This window comes from Vitis riparia, chromosome 17 (assembly GCF_004353265.1).
Source record: "Vitis riparia cultivar Riparia Gloire de Montpellier isolate 1030 chromosome 17, EGFV_Vit.rip_1.0, whole genome shotgun sequence".
NCBI lineage: Eukaryota > Viridiplantae > Streptophyta > Magnoliopsida > Vitales > Vitaceae > Vitis > Vitis riparia.
The window spans coordinates 6,630,215-6,652,143 of NC_048447.1; the positions used below are offsets into that span (position 1 = coordinate 6,630,215).

At 38.9% G+C, this 21,929-nt stretch overlaps 1 protein-coding gene across 3 annotated transcripts in view; it reads left to right on the plus strand.

The window, feature by feature from the left end:
* Window positions 1-21,929, plus strand: part of LOC117904248 (callose synthase 10) — a 107,383-nt gene that overhangs the window by 20,719 nt on the left and 64,735 nt on the right. For all 3 annotated transcript variants that reach the window (XM_034816765.1, XM_034816764.1, XM_034816766.1), the window contains exons 7-9: window positions 21,116-21,205; window positions 21,550-21,647; window positions 21,730-21,847. In XM_034816765.1, the coding sequence (XP_034672656.1) occupies window positions 21,116-21,205; window positions 21,550-21,647; window positions 21,730-21,847 (306 nt within the window). The remainder of the gene's footprint in view (window positions 1-21,115; window positions 21,206-21,549; window positions 21,648-21,729; window positions 21,848-21,929) is intronic.

Sequence of the window (21,929 nt, forward strand, 5' to 3'; positions counted from 1 at the left end):
CAGAATCTGACAGGTTACGACGGAAATTTAAATTCCAAGAGAAAGGACGAGTAGGACCGAGAACTGAAGAAATAGGTATGTTTTTATCCAAGACTACTCTAAATAGACTTGGATATTGAGAACCCAAAGGTTGGTCCCCCCACCACAAATCTTCCCAAAACCGAATTCTTTCCCCATTTCCTACCACAAACCGAGTAAACGAGGAAAACTCCTGAAAGACTTGAGTAATAGCCTTCCAAGGACAGCGATGTGACCATCTGACTAATGTGTTAGCATCCCAACCATTGGAGTGTGAACCATAAATGCTAAGTATGACCTGATGCCATAGAGCTGAACCTTCTCTAGGGTACCTCCACAGCCATTTCCCTAAAAGAGCGAGATTCCTCATAGAAATATTCCCAAAACCCAAACCCCCTATTTCCTTCGGTTTACACACGACATCCCACCTTACTAAATGATCCCTTTTGCCTTCCCCAATCCCTGACCATAAAAAATCCCTCTGCAACCTCTCGATTTTTGCAGCGACTGAAGCAGGTAACTTAAATAAAGACAGAAAGTAACAGGGCATATGGGTAAGGCAAGATTGGATGAGAGTTATCCTCCCTTCGAATGATAGGTATGCCTTTTGCCATCCATCTAATCTTCTTGAAATTCTCTCAATCACAGGATCCCAAAATCCCCCTGCCCTGGGGTTCCCTCCCAAAGGAAGACCCAGATAGAGTATAGGCCAGCCTGAAGCCTTGCATTCAAGTGTCTCAGCCAATCTTGAAATATGAGCTTGATCCAAATTGATACCATAAATATTACTCTTGTCTAGATTGACCTTAAGCCCAGAAATATGCCCAAAAGCTAACAAAAGACTCTTGAGAGTCTGCAAGTCTTCCTCCCTAGTGTTAGAAAAAAAGATGGTGTCATCGGCAAATTGCAAATGAGAAACCCTAGTTCTGTTTCTACCCACCCTGAAACCCTCCAACATATTTCTCTCCTCTGCTCTCAAAAGCATCCTACTCAATGCATCTGCTACTAAAGTAAACAAAAAGGGGGATAAAGGGTCGCCTTGTCTTAATCCTCTCGATGCCTTAACCCAACCTTTAGCGCTACCATTCACCAATACTGCATAAGAAACCGATGACAAACATCCATTCATCCATTTTCTCCATTTAGGACTGAACCCCTTCTTCTCCAACACTTGATCTAAAAAATCCCACCTTACGTGATCGTAAGCCTTTTCAAAGTCAATTTTAAAGACAACACCTTCCTCCCCTGATCGTCTTCTCTCATCTACTATCTCATTTGCTATGAGAACCGCATCCATTATTTGTCTCCCTTGAACAAAAGCGCCTTGAGTAGAATGGATGGTTTCATGTAAAACCCCTCTAAGACGCCCTGAGAGCACTTTGGCTATTATCTTATAGAGACTAGTGATCAAACTAATGGGTCTAAAATCTGAGATTTTCTTTGTCGTACTCTTTTTGGGCAAAAGAACAATGAAAGAGGCATTAGTGCTTTGATTGATAACTCCGCTCCTATGAAATTCTGCAAACACTCTCACTAAATCCTCCTTAATCACATCCCAACAGTCTTGGAATACTGCAATAGTAAAGCCATCGGGCCCCGGAGCCTTGTCCCTATCCATCTGAAAAATGGCTTTAGAAATCTCTTCTTCAGTGAAAGGGGCATCCAACCTTATCGCGCTCTCTTCCGAAATAGGGGACCAATCTAATCCTTCAATACTCCAAGACTCTCCTATAGGACTCGCATAGAGATTTTCAAAGTAAAGTAAGATCTCCTCTGTGATTCTCTCGGCATTATTCAACACTAAGCCCCTTTCATTTTCTAAAGTCTTGATATATTTCCTATTTCGCCTGCCATTAGCCACATTATGAAAAAACTTAGAGTTGCAATCCCCTTCCTTAACCCATTTCACCCTAGCTTTTTGTCTCCAATGGATTTCCTCCCTCAAAATTAATTCCTCTAGCTCCCCTTTTCTTAAGACTCTTTGATCTAACAATTCAGAGGTGAGACCCCCATCCTGCTCAATGGCGTCAAAGATAGCCAAATCCTTGAGGATACTTTTTTTCTTTTCATTAAGCTCTCCAAAAGAATTCTTATTCCATTCCTTCAATTTGGCTTTAACAAATTGTAATCTCCTCATGAACTTGTGGCCTTCCCAACCGTTTCCTTGAAAACCCCTCCACCAGATTCTAAAATTCTCCTTGAAACTAGGATGTTGCAACCACATGTTCTCAAATCTAAAAGGTGTTGGGCCCCACATGAACGGGTTGGTATCCAAAGCAATTGGCCAATGATCCGAGGTCCTTCTGATAAGGGTTTCTTGAATGCCTTGGGGAAAGAGCTGCCCCCACTCGTTTGAGTAAAGAAAACGGTCTAATCTCTTACACACGGGAGACTCTTGCATATTTGACCAAGTGAATGATGCGTTCCGAAGAGGTGGATCAAGCATTTCACATTCTCTAATAAAACTATCAAAGTCCCTCATGCTTGAAGTTAGTCTAGAGCCCCCCAATTTTTCTGTACTTCTCCTTATGACATTAAAATCACCGCCCACACACCACAACGGAAAAGTTAGACCATAAATGTCATGAAGTTCCACCCAAAAATCCTTCCTAAGTGAGGGACTATTTGGACCATAAACTGCAGAAATCCAAAGAGATCCACAGCCCTCCAAGGCAAACTTGACCGATATTGAGAAAGAGCCTAATACCACTTCCTCCTTGCACAACTTTTTTGAGTCCCAAATGAACAAAATCCCTCCTGATGCCCCACACGCTGGGAGAATAACCCAATCCTTATTTCTGACCGTCCAGACACTGCCCACTAGCCTTCTGTCACACTTCTCCTTTTTTGTTTCCTGAATCATCACAACATCCGGATTCTCTGACCTAAGGAAATCTTTAATCACCCTACGCTTAATCCTCGAACCCAAACCCCTAACATTCCAACTGATGATTTTCATGGAAAAACACTCAGGCCCTAACCCTCCAAACCAAATCCACCTGGATTCAAACGCCTATGGGCGTCTATTCTTCCTCCTAGAGTACACCTTAATGTCCAGAGAGCATAGAACCTCTCGCACTTTAGCCATTTTCCTAGGGGACAGGCCATCGATAAGAAAGTCTTCCGGTGGGGATGCCACATTAACCCCCGGACTGCCTAACATCAGGTTAGAAGACTTCCCAGGGGTAGATCTCTCGGACATCTGGTCAAAAACAGCTCTCTGATTCTCCTCCTCAACATGGACAGGGATGCCATCAAAATTTAAAGGGCCAACATCACCTATTTCAGGAAAAATTTTAAATTTACCTTGATTTACCGAAGGAGACTGGGAAAAAAATTCTGAATTTGGGAGATGAGGACCAGAGGGACCCGGTAGAGTCTTTTCCAGATTACAGAAAGAAGAAGAATAAGGCTCGGGTGGCTGAGAAGAAAAAGGCAGACTTTCCTCCAAGTTTTCCACTCCCGGAATTTCACAATTTTCTCCCAAAATGATTTCCTTACCTCTGGTTCTTGGAATAGAAGGTGATACCATGACTGAAGAACCACAAGGATCGTACCCCGCTCGGCCCGTAAATCCTCCTTTGTCGTCTTCGATTTGGGATTTTCGCGGGTCCATCTCTCCACTTGACGTCGAGCTCTCTTCCTTTGACCAGCTGTTGCATTTCCTAGGCAGAAGACAACGGAAGATGGGACTGTCTCTGATACCTTGAGATCCCAACCCGCCGTCCACTCCCAGATTGCGAGCTTCGCGACGAGGCGCTGCGTTCCGTAGGGGAAGAGGCTCGCTGCTACTCCGTTGTCCAAGACGGCGAGCCGCGCTTGGAAGGAAGGTTTTGGACCACGTCTTCCTTGAATCCGTCGTCTTTTCCCCTTGCGTGAAGACTTCCATCTGAACCAGTGGAGCTTTCCCCTTCCTCGCTGCGCTTTCTTCCTCTCGAGGCCTACCTTTCATGCCAGAGGACCTCGATCCTCCTAGAAATTGGCCCAACCCCGACAGGCCTATTGACTTATAGCCCACAGTCCGACGCCCGTAACAATCGTCTTCTGTTTCTGAAAGCGGGCTAGGGTTGGGTAAAGTCTGGGCCTGTAACTCATCATTGGCCTTCTTTATTGTTAATACCATTGTTATAATTCAACAGTTTTTTCACATTATCTGTTGCACCACTATTCTCTCGAGTTCTATCTCTATTTTGCTACCCACTACGTTTACATTTCAGAACTAACCACTGACTAGTGAATATAAAAAAATCTACTGTGCATATTTCTACAAGAGAAAAGGCAAGCTTAATTGCTTGATTGGATCAAAGCTGAGTGAAGATGATCCCAAGTTTGTTGTTTGGAATGGGGACTCAATGATTATGGCTTGGGTATGGAAGATGATGACTTGAAATCAGTGAAACGTGTATGTTCTTAACCACAACAAAGGAAATTTAGGAGGCAATGAAATAGACTTTGTTCCAAGTACAAGATTTTCTTTAGATTGGTAACATAAAGACCAAGATTCACTTTACAAAGCAAAGAATTTTATTTGTAATTGAGTACTATAATGTTATGAAAGGATTGTGGTTTGAACTAGACTATTATCAAAATCTTGAAATGAAGAATAGTGAGTATGCTGCTATGTTTCTTAAGTTTATAGAAAAAGTGTGAATAATTGAATTCTTGGTTAAATTTAACGTGAAATATGATAAGTACGTGTTCAAGTATTTGGGAAGGAATCACTAATATTCTTGAATAAGGTATTCTCAATCATAAGGGTTGAAGAAGCGAGGAGTGTAATTGTGAACAATCTAACAAGTGAAGACCATATATGTTGTTTCAAGCTCTTAAAGAGGTCCAATCCTTAGCACAAATTCTAGCAAAGGAGGGGTATCTGAGCAACCAAGTAACAAGGATAACCCCTAGTGTACTTATCTCAAGAAACCATGGCTTACAAAGGAGATGTGTTGGAAGGTACATGGGAAACCATAATCTCTCAATAGAAATGTTGCACATTGGAACCAATAACATATCAGACAAGGAGGCGAATAAGCAAATATGACACTTTTGGAGAAGAAACCTAGCCATGACGATGAAGCTCAAAATCTTTTCTTGGAATGTTTGAGGGATAAACGAGGGGGATAAGCGCAAGATCATAAAAACTATGATTCGGTTCCACTTGGTTGACCTTGCCCGTCTTCAAGAAGCAAAGGTGCAACAAAGGACAACATGCCTGATGAGGAGTCTGGGTGTGGGGAGGTGTCTGAATTGGGGAGCAGTGGACGCTAGGGGGACAAGTAGGGGGTATTTTGGTTTTTTGGGACAATCGGGTGTTAGAGCTTATTAAAATGGAGTTGGGGGCCTTTGCAGTTTCTTGTCGCTTAAATTGCGAGGACAATTTTGTGTGGATGTTCATGAGGGTGTACAACCCTATTTTGGTTGAGGAGAGGGAAGATTTTTGGAACGAGTTGAGCGCTATTAGAGGTCTCTGGAATGATCCTTGGTGTGTGGGAGGGGACTTTAATGTATTAAGATTCCCGATGGAAAGGAGAAATTGTTAAAGCTTATTTGCTTCTATGAGACGCTTTCACAGTTTATTGAGGAAATGTGTCTTAAAGATCTCTCTTTATCTGGTAGTTTGTTTACCTAGTGTGGTGGATTAAATAATAGGTTAGCCTCTAGGCTAGATCGCTTTCTCGTTTTTGATGAATTGGGAGAACAATTTCAGTGGGTTATTTCAAAGCACCCTTCCAAATCTAGTCTCGGACCATGCATCGATCTTGCTTGACAGTGGAGGGATAAGGAAAAGTAAGACACCTTTCAAATTTGAAAATATGGGGTTAAAGGTGGAAGTTTTCAAAGATCTTGTCAGGAATTGGTGGGAGGGGGTACAGTGTTTTAAGGGCTTTTAGTCACATTCTGGCGAGGAAGTTAAAAGCCTTGATATAGGACCTTGAAATCCGGAATCAAGAGGTTCTTGGGAATCTGTTCACCAAGAAACTTGAGGCCTTGGCACAGTTAAGGCTGTGGGATGCAAAGGAAAGGGAATGTGGTCTTATAGTGGAGGAAAATGAGGTTAGAAGAGGTGTGGTGGAAGAGTTTAAGAAATGGGCAAAGATGGAGGAAATCTCTTGGAAGCAAAAGTTAAGAGAGCTGTGGCCAAAAGAAGGGGACAAAAATACAAGATTTTTTCATAAAATGGCAAATGCTTGAAGAAGGAGGAACTTCATGGCCAAGCTAAGGGTAAAAGGTGAGATGCTAGTTGGAGAGGATAACATCAAAGAAGGGGTAACAAATGCTTTTCAAAGGATTCTAGCAGAAGCGGGGGAGTCGAGGCCAAGTATAGACGAGTTGGTCTTCAATTCCTTGCAACTAATTGATTCAAAAGCCTTAGAGATCCCCATCTCTGAAGAGGAGGTTCTTGCAACTTTATCCAGCTTGAGTGGAGATAAGGCCTCGGGCTCGGATGGTTTTTCCTTGGCTTTTTGGCAGTATAGTTGGGATTTTGTGAAACATGAGGTCATGGGTTTTTTTGGTGAATTCTTTGGCTTGGGGTCTTTTGAGAGAAGTTTAAATGCAACATTTTTAGCTTTAGTTCCTAAAAATGATTTTTTTTTTTTTTTTTGGGGGGGGGGGGGGGGGGGGGGGTAGAAGACCTAAAGGACTTTAGATCTATCGTCTTGGTTAGAGGGTTATATAAACTTTTGGCTAAGGTTCTAGCAAATAGGATAAAAAAGGTGGTGGGTTCTTTAGACTTTCGGCCTATGATGGTGTTATGACCTATGATTGTGTTAATTGGAATTTTATCGTTGCATTTATGGAGAATATGGGGTTTAGATCCAAGTGGATAGGATGGATCAGATGGTGTATTTCTATAGCCTGCATCTCTGTCTTCGTAAATGGTTCCCCCCTAGGTTTTTTTTAGAAGTTCTAGTGGTTTTAGACAAGGAGATCCTTTGTCCCCGTATTTATTTGTTTTGGTGATGGAGTCTTTCTCCCGATTGCTCTCTAGGGCAATGGAAGATGGTTTTATCAACGGTTTTCAAGTTAGAGGAAGGCATTATGTGGGAGTAAAGGTGTCCCATTTGTTTTTTTTTGCAGATGATACTCTCATTCTTTGTGATGCTAGTAAGGAAAATCTTGAGCATTTGAGTTGGGTCTTCATGTGGTTTGAGACGTGTTTAGTGCTAAAGATTGATCTAGGGAAAAGTGAGTTGATTCCAGTTGGGGATGTTCCAAATTTGGAGGAGCTTGCTAGTACTAGCTTGCATGGTGGGTGCTCTCCTAACCACCTACCTAGGTCTTCCTCTGGGTGCGCCTTACAAGTCTTCAAGGGTTTGGGAAGGGGTAGAGGAGAGGTTTCAAAAAAGGTTTGCTTTGTGGAAGTGATAGTATCTCTCAAAAGAAAAAAGGCAGACTCTAATTAAGAACACCTTATCTAGCTTACTAATCTACTATAGGTCCTTCCTTGTCATCCCTAAGAGGGTAATGACTAGATTGGAAAAGATTCAAAGGGATTTTCTTTGGGGAGGGGGAGCTTTGGTTAATAAGCCCCATTTTTTGAGTTGGTCTGTTGTGTGTTTGGATAAAGTGAAAGGGGGTTTGGGTTTCAAAAACCTTTCGACCTTTTATAAGGCCCTTTTAGGAAAGTGGTCTTGGAGATTTGTGACTGAAAGAGAGCCCCTTTGGAAACGGGTAATTGTTGGCAAGTATGGGCAAGAAGATGGAGGTTGGTGCACGAAAGGGGTGACAGAGAGGTATGGAGTGGGGGTTTGGAAGGCAATTAGAAATGGTTGACAGGCTTTTAAAGTTAAAATTCTCTTCAGGATTGGTTTTGGAAATAAGGTGAAGTTTTGGAAAGATAGATGGTGTGGGGATTCATCTTTGAGAGATGCTTTCCTGGATCTTTTTGCTATAGCTTCCTCTAAAGATGCTTGGGTGGTTGATGTTTGGGACGGTGGTAGTTGGAATCCTTGGTTTTTTAGACAGTTGAATGATTGAGAGTTGGAGAAAGTAGATAACTTCTTTGAGAGGTTGCATGATCACTCCTCTCTTTTGATTTTGAGGACTTATTAGTGTGGAGGGATACAAAGAATGGTGCATTTTCAGTTAATTCGCATTTTTGGTTAAGTCGGTATTTTCAGTTAAGTCCTTCTATTCCTCCTTGGCTAATAGGGGTGCAGATCTCATGGTATAGTTTGGAACTCTTGGACTCCTATTAGAGTTAGCTTCTTTGCTTGAGAGGCAACTTGGGCCAATATTTTGACTTAGGATTAGCTCAGAAAGTGGGGTTGGAAGATGCTTAATAGATGCTACATGTGCAAAGAAGAAATGTGTGACCATATTCTACTGCATTGTTTGAAAGCTCGTATTTTGTGACAGTTGATTTTTGCTCTTTTTGATGTACAGTGGGTGATGCATTCTTCGATGAGAGGGTTGCTTTTGAGTTAGGGAGACTCTTTTGTTGGTAGAAAAATGAAAAAGGTTTAGAAAGTTGCTCCTTCATTCCTTTTTTGGACTATTTGGAGGGAGAGAAATAGGAGAGCCTTTGAGAATTGTGAAAGTTTAGATCAAACATTTAAAAACTCCTTTTTGTATCTATTTTGGGATTGGGTTAGAGTGTACATTAGGGATGGTGCTTTGTTGATGTTAGATTTTGTTGATTGGTTAGGTTCTTCTTACGGTGCAATTGCTAGTTTTTGTGTATTTGCACCTTCTTTCTCTTTGGTTGCTTTGTATATACGTGATGTATACTTCTTGTTTTTAATACATTATCTTTTACCTATAAAAAAAAAGTCTTCTAGTTTCCTTACCTATCTAGAGAAGTGCATCATGCTTCTTGACCAAAGCAGGTAAGTACTCAATGACAAGTTCTTTTAGTGCTTGAAAAGATTGTTGACATGGAAATTGGGTTATAAACCTTTTTCATCCTACAACTAGAGGTGTCAAATGGTCAGTTTTGGGTTGACATGGCCCAATGTTTGGCGGGCCATCGTGCTAGGCCAATACGACCTAGTTGAAAATGTGTCTTGTTGTGCTGTGCCTTGCTTTGCTCATCCATGCAAGCTAAATGGGCAGCCCGGCATGACCCATTAGTCCATAGGATAATGGTGCTGTGTAGTGCCGACCAAATTGGTTGTGCTGGTGCTATGCCAATGGGATGGTCCATTTCTCACTTTATTTTGTTATTTTTTAGTTTATAATTAATTATTTATAATCATTCAATTGTCTTTGAATTTATTTTATTATTATGTGGAATTGCTTTTTTGTTACTTCGAAGATCTTAGAAAGTAATGCTTTTTTTAAAAAAATTTTTCTCTCTCTCTATATATATATCACGTTTGTTATATTAAAAATTGTAATACTTTTAATGTTTTGTTTTTTGTTTTTTTTTTTAAATATATTAGAATTATATGTTGATTCTATGATAATAATAAATTTAAAATGTTGGAATATAAAAGAAAAGGGATTGTAAAAAATATAATCCTTTTATTCAGTATATCAACAAATTGTAAAGTATACATGAAAAAAAGGGAAAAAAAAGGTGAGAATTTTAGCACATCCCAACTAGTTTGACACCCACCTAACCATCAAGCATATGCATGACTCAAACTTTAAAAATGAGTCATATTTGATAGATTTGGAAGAAATGAACAACATAAAATTCTTCAATTTTCATCCTCACTTTTGTCTTGATATTCAATCTTTGTTCTTCATCTTCATTGATCTCTTGGATGTCTTTGTCTCATTTGATGTTCAAATTTTTTCATCTTCCTAAGCTCGGAGCCTCATGCATCCATCTTCCCAATCCTTCCCACAAGCCAAATAGTTAACCATCTCTGGTGTGAGTTTAGTCCTTGTTTCTCCAATTATATTTGAGCCTATGTAGTTTTTCCAATAATATTTGTACCTATATAATTTTATTATTTATTCCTTTAATTAACTATTATAGTGTTGTTAAGAGGGTTAATTTAAAACATTTGGCATGAAAACAATAATAATAGTGAGTGACTTACTTCTTTACCCCTCAAACTAACTACTATATAATTGCTATGAGGGGTAATTTAGACATTTTCCATAAAATAATAGGTGGTTTGTGCAGGGCCGGCATGACCCAATTAAAAATCGTGCTGGGCCAGGCCGATCCTTGCAAACCAAATAGGTGGCTTGGCACGACCCATAAGACTGCGGACCAATTTTGCCGTGTTGGTGGGCCGTGGCCTATGGGCCACTCACTTTGTTAAAATTTTTAATTTAATTTTTAAGTCATTTTGTCTAAATTTTTTTTCATTATTAGATGAAATTTCTTTTTGTGACTTTAAACACCTCTAATAATTATACTTTTTATTATATATATATATATATATTTATCGAGTTTGTAATTTTAAAATTTATAGATATGCTAATTTTCTGTTTTTAAAAATGGTAAAAAAGTTATATTTGATTTTTTTTTTGAATTTATCAAGATAACAACACATTTAAAATAATGGAATGTAAAAGAAAATGAAATATAAAAAAATAATTCTTTTATTCAAAATTTCAACAAATTACATGGAAAAATAGGGAGAAAAAAAAGATGAGAATTGCATCACTATAGCTTGAGTACATCCCAATTAGGTTGACACCCACCCAACTATCAATCATATGCATTACTTAACCTTTAAAAATTAGCTACATTTAATAGATTTAAAAGAAACGAACAATATATAATTCTTTAATTATCATATTCACTTTTGTCTTCTTATTCAATTTTCATTCTTCATCTTCAATTGTCATCAATTTCTTGAACATCATTGTCTGTATTGAGATCCAATTTCTCGAGGTCTTCTTTAAGTTCATCTTTTAAAGTTTGAAGTCCCATGCATTCATTTTCCCAACCCTTCAAACATGTCAAGACTTCTTGCACCTCTGCTGCAAGAGTTGTCCTCTTGTCTCCTATTTATCCTTTAAATTAACCATTATATAGTTGTTGGGAGGGGTAATATAGACATTTGACATGAAAAAAAAGTAAAAATAACTATTGATTTACTTTTTGAACCGTCAAACTAGTCATTATATAGTTGAGAGGGGTATTATAGACATTTGACATGTAATAAAAAACAAAAAGTAAAAAGTGATATTTGAAAGGGCTAAGTGGGTTGGTATGATGGCACTTCGGGCCCAACACAACTCGCTCCTTTGGGCTATGCCGGCCCTGTCCGCTACAGTAATTGGGCCGTGTTGGAGTGACCCAACCTTTAGGCATGCCAAGCCATGAGCCAAAATGGGTAGCTCGACCCGTTAGATAGCTCTATGTCAGTCCTATGCAGATGTTGTTGCAGAGGAGGGACCCAGGAAAGGAGGCTGGAGCAGTATTTTGTGAAAGTCAAGAAAGAGTTCAATCTTGGGTTTATGTTGGAAAGGCTATTGCGAGGATGATGGGTTTGAAGGGAATGGTTTTTGGAACCCTTGTTTTGGCTTACAAGGGGTGTTTCTTTATGGATTCCATTGAGAAAGCCAAATGGCTCTAGGAGCAAGGGAGGATGATAGTGAAAGGAGGTTCTGCTTTTCTGAGGAGGTGGTTGCCAAGAGAAAATACTGTAGTACTTGGAAAATTCAGAAGGGGCTGGATAGAATTAAGGGGTCTTCCTTTTCCTCTATGGAATGAGAATCAATTATGCTACATTATGATGAATTGAGGGAAGGTAATGAAGGTGGCGTGGGACTCTTTGAAGCTTGAGTTGCATCCAAATGTCTTGTTGCCTATGTTACTAGAGGTGGAAGATGGAGCCTGGACTTTCACGGTTGTAGTTACAATCATCAAAGAAGATGAAGAAGTTCTCCACTTGAGGACTGAGTCAACTTGTAGTAAAGGCGAGTTCGACTCAACGAGAGGTGGCTTTCACCAAGACTTAAACATGTAGTGGGGACACGTGGTGTCATAAGAGAGAATGAGGGATACAACTGTATGCCACTTTTTTGCTGTCTTTCTCCATTTTCAAATTCGATTTTGGCTGGAGAATAAAAAAGGAAGAAAGGCTTGAGGGGGAATCAAAGGGGCCTAAAGACGGGAAGCCCACCTAGGCCCAATAATCCTGTTGCCATTAATTTGATGGCCTAGTCTTCAATTATGGCCCAGTTTGGAGCGTGCCCACGTGAAGAAGTTGGTTTTGGGCTTCTTACTATTCTAGTTGTTAAAAAAGCCCACAAGATAGAAGGGGGTAAAGCTAGGTCTTCTAAAGGAGAGGGAATTGGAAGGGCCTAAAGACGGGAAGCCCACATAGGCCCACTAAGCTTATTGTTATTAATATGAAGGCCTAGTCTTTAGTTATGGCCAAGTTTGGAGTGAGCCCACGTGAAGAAGCAGGTTTTGGGCTTCTTGCTATTCCAGTTGTTTAAAAAGCCCTCAAGGTAGAAGGGGGTAAAGCTAGGTCTTCCGAGGGTGGTCCATTAGTGCCTTCATCCCTAAATTTTCAGCTTTCAGAGTCTTCTTCAAAGGATGTTCTTTCGATTGCACGTTCACAAGAGTTGTCTAAGAGAAAAGCTTCATCAGTTGTTGTGGGGTGCAAAGCACAAAGTTGGTCTCCGTCCATTAAGGTGTTGTCTTTTATGTTGAAGGGCAAATTTGATGTGGGTGTTTCAGCTAAGGCAAGTTTAGTAAAGGGTCGAGGCAATTTGGTCTTCAATCAAGGCATTCGATTTCCTATTTCAGAAATTTCCCAAGCATTCACCATGGAGACAGAGGGAGGCGAAAGGCTCTCGCATTGCGGTTTGCCATATCAGGTGTGTCTTCCTAGCTCAGAAACCTTAGTGAAGGGCCAACCTTTGGCAGGGGCTTTTGATCTAAACTCTCTTCCCTTCTCTTATGTTTTTGCTGTTCACTTTGGTTGGTGTCATCCCCTTTCTTTGAACCCAATGGAGTGAAGCCTTGCTACTAAAGATGTCCTTAATTTGAAATTTCCTGGTGTTGAGTGTAGCCATTTTGTTGGTGTGCCTATTTCGAAAGGTGTGGAGCCCCCTAGAGAAGTCTCTAATAAAAACTGTTATTTCCATAGGGCACCGCTTAGTAGCCCAGAGGAGCACTACGTCTTAGGTAGAGGTTCGTCCCTAGATCTAGAACCTCCCACTCTCCCTTTGGATGGTTTTCAAGTTGAGGGCCTCACGCCCAGGAAGATGGTTAAGGTTTAATCGGTGTTGGAGAGTTTGAGGTGTAGAATTGTTAAAGAAAGTGAGAAAGGTTTGGCATTGGAAGAAAGACTGCTTGTGGAATCAAGGGGGAGGCTTAGGTTGGTTGTGGTTTTGGTTTTTGCTGGGCTCTTTTTTGTTTACATGAAGATCGTAAGTTGGGATACAAGAGGGTTGGGTTCCAAGAAGAAAGGAAGGATTGTCAAAAGCTTTTTAAGTTCTCAAGATCCATATATTGTGATGATTTAGGAAATAAAGAGAGAAACCTGGGATAGGAGATTTGTGGGTAGTGTTTGGAAAGGAAGAAACAAAGAGTGGGTTGATCTTCTTGCTTGTGGGGCTTCAGGGGGCATTGTGATCCTATGGGATTCAAATAAGTTTAGGTGTATAAAGAAGGTGTTAGGGCCTTTTTCGGTAACTATAAAGTTGAATTCTGATGAAGATGGTTCCTTCTGGTTAACTTCAGTTTATGGTCCAAATAGACCTATTTGGAGGAAAGATTTTTGGATGGAGCTACAAGACCTATTTGGTCTAACTTCCCCAAAGTGGTGCGTAGGAGGGGACTTTAATGTAATAAGGAGGATCTCCAAGAAATTGGTTGCTTCTAGGTTAACTGTGAACATGAGGTGTTTTGATGAGTTTATAAGAGAGTGGCTTGATTGATCCCCTTCTTAGAAATGCAACTTTTACTTGGTCAAACATGCAAGATGTTCCTTTGGAGGCAAAAATTAAGGGTTAAGTGGATAAAGAGGGGTTACAATTCTAAGTTCTTTCATAGAGTGACCAATGGAAGGAGAAACAAGAAGTTCGTTAAGTCATTGGTTTCTGAGGAGGGTGTGACTCGAAGCAACATTAAAATTATTTAAGAGGATATAGTAAATTTCTTTGGGAAGTTCTACTCCAAATCCGTAGGTGTTTCTTGGAGGGTTGAAGGTTTAGATTGGTTTCCTATTTCTGGAGAGAGCGGCTTGGCTAGATTGACCCTTTTCTGAAGAGGGGGTACACCTTGCAGTTTTCCAATTGAATAAGGAAAATGCCCCTGACCCAGATGGGTTCACTATTGTAGTATGTCAAGAGTGTTGGGATGTGATCAAAGAGGACCTTATGAGGGTGTTTCTAGAGTTCCACATTAATGGGATAATAAATCAAAGTACTAATGCTACTTTCATTGCCTTGGTGCCTAAGAAGAATCAAACCTTTAAAATATCTGACTTCAAACTTATTAGCTTGGTTATAAGCTTATATAAGATAATTGCTAAGGTCTTATTAGGGCTATTATGCAAAGTCCTCCATAGAACAATCTTTAACTCTTAAGGAGCCTTTGTTGAAGGGAGACAAATTTTGGATGTTGTGTTGATGGCCAATGAAGTGGTGGATGAGAAAAGGAGTTTGGGGGAGGAAAGGGTGATCTTTAAAATTGATTTTGTGAAGGCTTATGATCATGTGGATTGGGGTTTTTTGGACCATGTGTTAGAAAGGAAGAGTTTCAACCCAAAATGGAGATTTTAGATGAGGGGATGCTTGTCTTCAACAAGTTTTGCAATCCTTGTTAACGAAAATGCAAAAGGTTGGGTTAAGGCCACTAGAGGTTTGAGACAAAGAGACCCCATTTCTTCTTTTCTTTTTACCTTCATAGCAAATGTTCTAAGCAAGATGATGATTAGAGCGGAGGAAAGTGGGTTAATTGAGGGCTTCATTGTGAGTAGGGGTAAGATTAGTGCGTCTTTACTACAATTTGCAGATGACACCATTTTCTTCTCTAAAGCCTTTTCGGAACATCTGTAAAACCTCAAGCTAATCCTATTGGTTTTTGGGTAAGTATCAGGATTGAAAATCAATTTAGAATAAAACATCCTATCTGGTATTAATATAGGCCAGGAGTTGTCTAGTTTGGCTTCAATCCTTGATTGCAGTGTGTTAGAGTGACCTTTGTCTTATCTGGGTCTTACCTTAGGAGGAAACCTAAAAACAATAGGTTTTTGGAATTCAGTGGTTGAGAGAATTTTGAGGAGGTTGGATGGGTGGAAAAAAGCCTTTTCGCCACTAGGGAGGAGGGAGGAGGGAGGATTACCTTAATTCAGTCGATTCTTTCTCACGTCCCTAACTATTTCCTCTCCCTCTTCAAGATCCTTGTATCAATAGCCTCAAAGATTAAAAAAATGCAAAGGGATTTCCTTTGGTCAGGGGTGAGGAAAGGGAAGAAAGATCATCTTATTAGGTGGGATGTTGTTTGTAGGTCATAGGAGTTGGGAGGCTTGGGATTTGGGAAGACTTCCTTGAGAAATTGTGCTTTGTTAGGGAAGTAGCTTTGGAGGTTCCCTAGGGAAAGGAGTGGTCTTTGGCATAAGGCTATTGCGAGTATCTATAGGAGACATCCTAATGGATGGGACGCCAATATGGTGGTTAGATGGTCACACAAATATCCTTGGAAGGCTATTGCACAAATTTTTTAGGATTTCTCCCCATATATCTGTCTTGTGGTAGGGAGTGGGGAGAGAATTCGTTTTTAGGAAGATCTTTGGTGGGTTGACCAACCTTTGTGCTCACAATTCCTTGGTCTTTATAGAGTTATTTCTGTGAAAAACCTCACCATCTCAGTTGCCCTTGACAATTCCTATTCACTCTATTGGAATTTTAACTTTTGCCGGAATATCACTGATATAGAAATTGAACTCCTTTAGAGACTCATGTCCTCCCTTAGTTTAGTGCATTTATCTCCTTCTGCGGTTGATTCAAAAGCTTGGTCTTTGTCCTCCTCAGGCTTATTTATTGTTAAATCTTTTTTGTTGGCCTTGTCCAATTTCTCAAATCCTGTCTTGTTCCTTCTGGTCAAGTTTTTGTGGAAATCAAAAGTCCCTTCAAAGGTTAAGGCCCTTGCTTGGTTAGTAGCACATAGGATGGTAAACACTAATGGCATATTATAGTTGAGAAGACCCTACAAATCCCTTTGTCCTTAGTGGTGCATTTTATGCAAAGGAAATAGAGAATCGATTGACCACCTTTTTCTACATTGCCCATTAACTATTGGGCTTTGGCACAATCTCTTCAATCTAGCAAGGTTGGATTAGGTTCCACCGAGGAGTATTGGAGACATGATGATTATTGCTTTTAGAGGTTGAGAGAATTCAATTAGAGACAAGACACTTTGGCAAATTGCTTGCCTCACCTTATTATGGATTATGTGGCAAGAGAGAAAGGTTAGGGTTTTTTAGGATAAGGGGAGATTGGAAGGGATGTTATGGGATTTATTTCACTTCTATTCCTCTTTATGGGCCTTTTGTACTATTGCTTTTAGAGGAGTTCCTCTCAGTGTTATACAACTCAATTGGCTTGCGGTTTGTGATTCAAAAGTTTGAGATAGTTGGGGGTTATCTTTGTGTATAGTTTTGTATAGAGTGGTGTCTTCTTAATTTGATCAGATTTTGTATTTTGAGGGAAGGACCTCTCATCCTTCTCTTGTACCTTTAGTATTATTAATATAATATATATTTCATTTCTGATAAAGAAAAAGTAGCATTTGGGCAGACCAAGCATGCCGACATGATGGGACATCCCCTTAGGTCTAACATGAACTGCTATAGCAATATGGTTGGGCTGACATGATCAAGTCTTTTGGTGTACCGGGCAGTGGGCTACATTGTTCAGCTCAACCCCTTTGACATGTCTACCTATAGCATAAATTCTGGAAACCAAAAAATCAAAGTAGCTAATTGTAGTTTAGCTAGTGTGGTTGGACAGTGGACTATTACTCTTACCTTGTCTCTGTGTCCCTAATATCTGTAAATTATGTTTCTAAATTCTTAGTAAATCTCCCATTAATTCATGAAGTTATCAAGGATCTAAACTGTGAAGTATCCTTTTTTCCATCCCACTATGTTTCTTGGACTTTAATATGAGGAGGATGATTGATCATGCTTAGGAATAAGAGAGGTTCTGCGATCTTGATGTTGGAAGTGACAAATGGCTGCATACCTCTATTTCATGTTTCAAAATTTTCATCCAATAAAGTCAAAATTTGACTACATCCTATATGTTTATGATATCCATCTTTTCCTTTGTTGAAGACTATGTTTACTTTGTTAATTGGATGTTAATGACTTTCATTGTCAAGTTTATCTTAACCTTTGAATGTCATTGAGCTCCTTTTCCTTTGAGCAATAATAGATCATCTACCCCTTTACATTAATTTATATTGATGTTTAGGGAGTCTTTCAAATTTCAAATTTTACTGAAGCTCATTAGTTTGTTTCATTCATCGATGATTGTTCTTGTGTTACTTGGTTATACCTTTTGAAAAACCAATATGATGTTAGTTCTATTTTCTGTGTTTTTCACAAGATGATTAGAGAAAGACTATTGGATTTGACAATGGGAAAGAATATTTTAACCATACCCTATCCTCTTACCTAAAGAAGGAAGGAATAAACACAAGCCATCATGTACAAATACTCTACAACAAAATGGAGTTGTAGAAACAAAAAACCGTCACCTTCTTAAGGTAATTTGTGCCTTGTTATTAGAGAAAAGTGTGCCTATACTGCCTAATCAATTGATTACATTCGAAAGTGCTAGGAAACAAGGTCTTAGTAAATGTTTTCTCTGAATTCTTGGTTGATTTGTGTGGGCATAGCAAGATCCCAACTAAAGTTTGCATGTGTCTCCTTTATCCATATTCATGCTTAAAATTGTGGTAAATATGATTTTCAAACGTTGATTTTCAAATGCTTAAATGTGTCTTCATTGGTTATTCTTCAACAAAGAAGGGGTACAAATGTTATCACCCTATTCCAAGAAGAGTTTCATTTCTATGGATGTCTCTACTGCTGAAAACCCTCTCTTTTTCATTGATCCTCATCTTGAGCTTGCTTGATCTGCCAAATCCATCCCTTACATCCATTCCAGATACTGCTTCTTCAACAGTCATTAAATCTACTCCTATGGTGGTTGGCACTTCTATATTTGAGAATAAGGATGAGAAAAATGGTAACTTAACTGTGGTGCCACTATGAGTATATTCAAGAAGAAAACTGCTAAATCTTGTGTCCATGCAAAACCAAGAATTCAAACCCGTGACAGGCACTGAATCTGACCCTAGTCAGTCTCCTTTGTCACCAGTATTTTGAAGACCTAAATTTGCCAATAGCTCTCATGAAAGAATTTAGAAAATGCAAAGAGCATCCTATGCCCAATTTTATATTTTTTTGATAGATTATCCCTTTTTTTATTGCTAAGTAAGAAAATAAATTAAAATTGTTTGGAAGAGGTTCATAAAGCACATACAAAGTATACAAATAATGCCAGTAGGCAAGCAAAAGGGAAAAGAACAACAACAAACCACCATTCGAAACAAAACTAATGCCCTAAAGACCAAAGATGCCCACAGTTTATCTTCTTGCAGGGATGCATAGTCTACTTTCTACGATCTAAACAAACTCTAGATAATCTTCCTTGCCCCTTTAACATTATAAGAGACGAAATTTAGCATCATCTATCAACTACAAGAATGTCCTAACTTCCTGGTTGTTTACCTTCTGTCCTTTTATAATTCATAAAACATTGTACCTTCTTTAGTTCCTTCTTAAATTTTGAAGTAGTATTCTTCCTCCTCTTCCCACCCTCCTGGCCCCTCACCTCTTTTGTAGCCTTCATTTTAGTGAGGAGAGCTAAAATCCTAGCCTCAAACCCTACTGTTGGCATGCCCAACCAGTTGCAGAACTTCCAAGTTGCTTGGGGACCAATCTTGTAGAAGCACCTCCTCCCTGGGATCCAAACAAGATTTGCCCCCTCTTTCCTATCTGTCACACACATACATTGCAGCATTTTTTGGCCTCACCTCAACCTCTTCAAACTCCACCCGGGTGTCATCCACTGGAACTATACTTAAGGGGTCACTACCCTCTCCCAAGGGAGCAACTTAAGTGCCCACCTCATAACCCTTCAAATTGAGACCCTACCCAGAAAAAGAAGAGGCTGTTTGATTTCCGAAAGAAGAAACAGAGGGTGACGAAGAACCAAGGAATCTTGCCACTTCCTCTATGGGGGCTTTAGTTGGTGCTTGTGGGGTGAACCACTAGGGGTGAGACCTTGAACGTGTCATCCACGGAGGCTTCAATCTCCTTCTTGAGGCGTGACATTTCACTAAGGAGGAGGGCTTTAGAATTAAATTGGGCTTGGCCCGCCTACACTCCTGGCCTGCCTACACCCTTACAGATTGATGGCCCAATCCCAAGTTTGCTTGCCTAATGGGATTACTCCTGCCAGGCCCACACAACACCAGGCCTTCATCACCCAGTTAAATCTTAATGAAATTCCATCAATTGTGCGAGAGGTACGTAGGAACTAAAGTTGGAGGAAATCTATGGTTGAGAATATGAGTGCTTTTGAAAAAAGAAGATATGTGTGATTGTTTAATTATCCAAAGGGAAGAAACTAGCGTTGTTTTAAGTATAAGGCAGATGGAACCTTAGAGAGATGCAAAACAAGGCCTATAGCTAAAGGCTGCATTCAAACATATCGAGTGGATTGTTAGGAAACCATTACTTTTGTGGCAAATATGAATACCATCTGAATATTATTGTCCTTAGTAGCTAATCTTGGCTGGTCTTTGCTTGATGTTAAGAACGCCTTCTTGCACGGTGACCTAAAAGAAGAGGTTTGCATGGAAGCACCTCCAAGGTTCAGTGATGGATTCAAGGCTAATAAAGTATGTAGACTACAAAAGACATTTTATGGTTTAAAACATTCTCCTAGACATGGTTTGGAAGATTTGCTAAAGCTATGAGAAATTGGAAGTTTCGATAGAGTTGAGAGGATTATACTCTTTTTATCAAACAATGAACAACTGGTGAAGTCACAACCTTAATTGTTTATTTGTTTTTTGTGGACACCTTGCTGATATCCTAACATGGGGTCTATTTAGTGAATCATTTCAAAAGATAACTGGAAAGTTAGGAATGGATAGTATCTATTCAACAACTTGAGGGGGAGTATTGACCAGTCTGATATAAAATACATGATAATTAATTCTTTGATTTTTGAAATTGTATATTTGTATAATTTCCATAATTTCTGAGATTATACAACTATATACTTTCCTATTTTATTTTCCTGATTTGTAGGATAGAGAATTTATAGGAATTAGCCATGTTCCTAATTTCATGTGCTTCAGTTTCATAGTTTTGTAGGATTGTAAACTATAAACATTGGACAACAATGAGAGGAGCTTAGTTTGAGATTGAGGAGATGACACCTGAATACATCCTCATGTTGACTAAACCTTTTTGTATAGATCTCCTTGTGTAGTGGAGGATTTTAGTCATACTTTGATCAGTTTTTTGTAAATTGTGGGGAGGACCTCAGTACTTTTCATGTACTTTTTATCCGTAATTAGTATGTATTTTGTTTCTAATAAAAAAAATACTGTATCATTTTGTTAAAAATAAAATAATAAGAACCATTCTTTTCCACAAAACTAGAAGGACAATAAAATTGTGAGAAACAAATTTTAAATGTTATAACAAAATTATTTGAACAAGAAAAACTATGAATGTAAATTCTCATAATTGCAGTAATTAAAAAAATTCAGTAAGAAAACATTTCCAAAGTGAATTTTAAAAATATTTCAGTGAGAAATTTCATTAAAAATTTCAATAATATCAGTAATTCTTTTTGTACCCAAAAAGTTCCTGCAAGAGATTTTTGACCAAAACAAAAATCAATTATTTTACCATGAAATTTCAAGATCTTTTTTTTTTTTTTTTTTTTTCCAGATAAATGAATAAAAGTGAGGGTAAGTGATACAAGTTTTTTATTTAAGAGTTACACATGACTAAAATTTTGTCATTTTTTTTTTCTTTTTTGAAGGCCTTTAATTAGATTTTAACTATTCGTTCTATTTTTTTTTTTTTTTTTACATTTTTCTTTGTTTTAATTACTTTAAATGTCTTATTTGCAGAAAGACAACATACAAAACCAACGGGAAAATGTTGTTCTTACTGTAGCAAATGCACAGTGTCGACTTGGCATACCTGTTGAAGCTAATCCAGTGAGTGGTGCACATGATCTTGTTAAATAATTTGTATTTACCCTGTTTAAGTTATTTTGATTTATTATTATTTTGTTCATATTATATTCAACTTCAACTTAGTTATTTCAAAAGATTTTGCTTTGTCCTGAAAAAATGCAATTTTTTATGACTTCATAATGCAACATAATGCATCTTTCGCATGAAATTTCATGGGATTCTGTACAATTATTGGAGGTTTCTAATGCCTTAGTTGGTTATAGTTTTCAGCTAGAAATTTTAGTTGGTTATGGTTTTCAGCTAGAAATTGGTCATGCATTGTGCTGGCGTAGTAGAACTGACACTTTTACGTCTGACCTGTGTAGAAAATTGATGAAAAAGCTGTGACTGAAGTTTTCTTGAAGGTGCTGGATAACTACATCAAATGGTGCAAATACTTGCGGATACGTCTTGCATGGAATAGGTGAATTCTGAAGCTTTCTGCTATTCCGAAACTTCATTTCCATCATATGCCACTGATCTGGGTTCTAAATTTGGTTCCTCAGTATAGAAGCAACTAATAGGGACAGGAGACTTTTTCTGGTTTCATTGTACTTTCTCATATGGGGTGAAGCTGCAAATGTTCGTTTCCTTCCTGAATGCATATGCTATATATTCCACCATGTAAGCTCCTTTCATGCTTTTTATTTGTTCTGCTGTTGGATCTGTTGACTTGGTTCAGTCTCCTAATAAAATGCTTTTTATT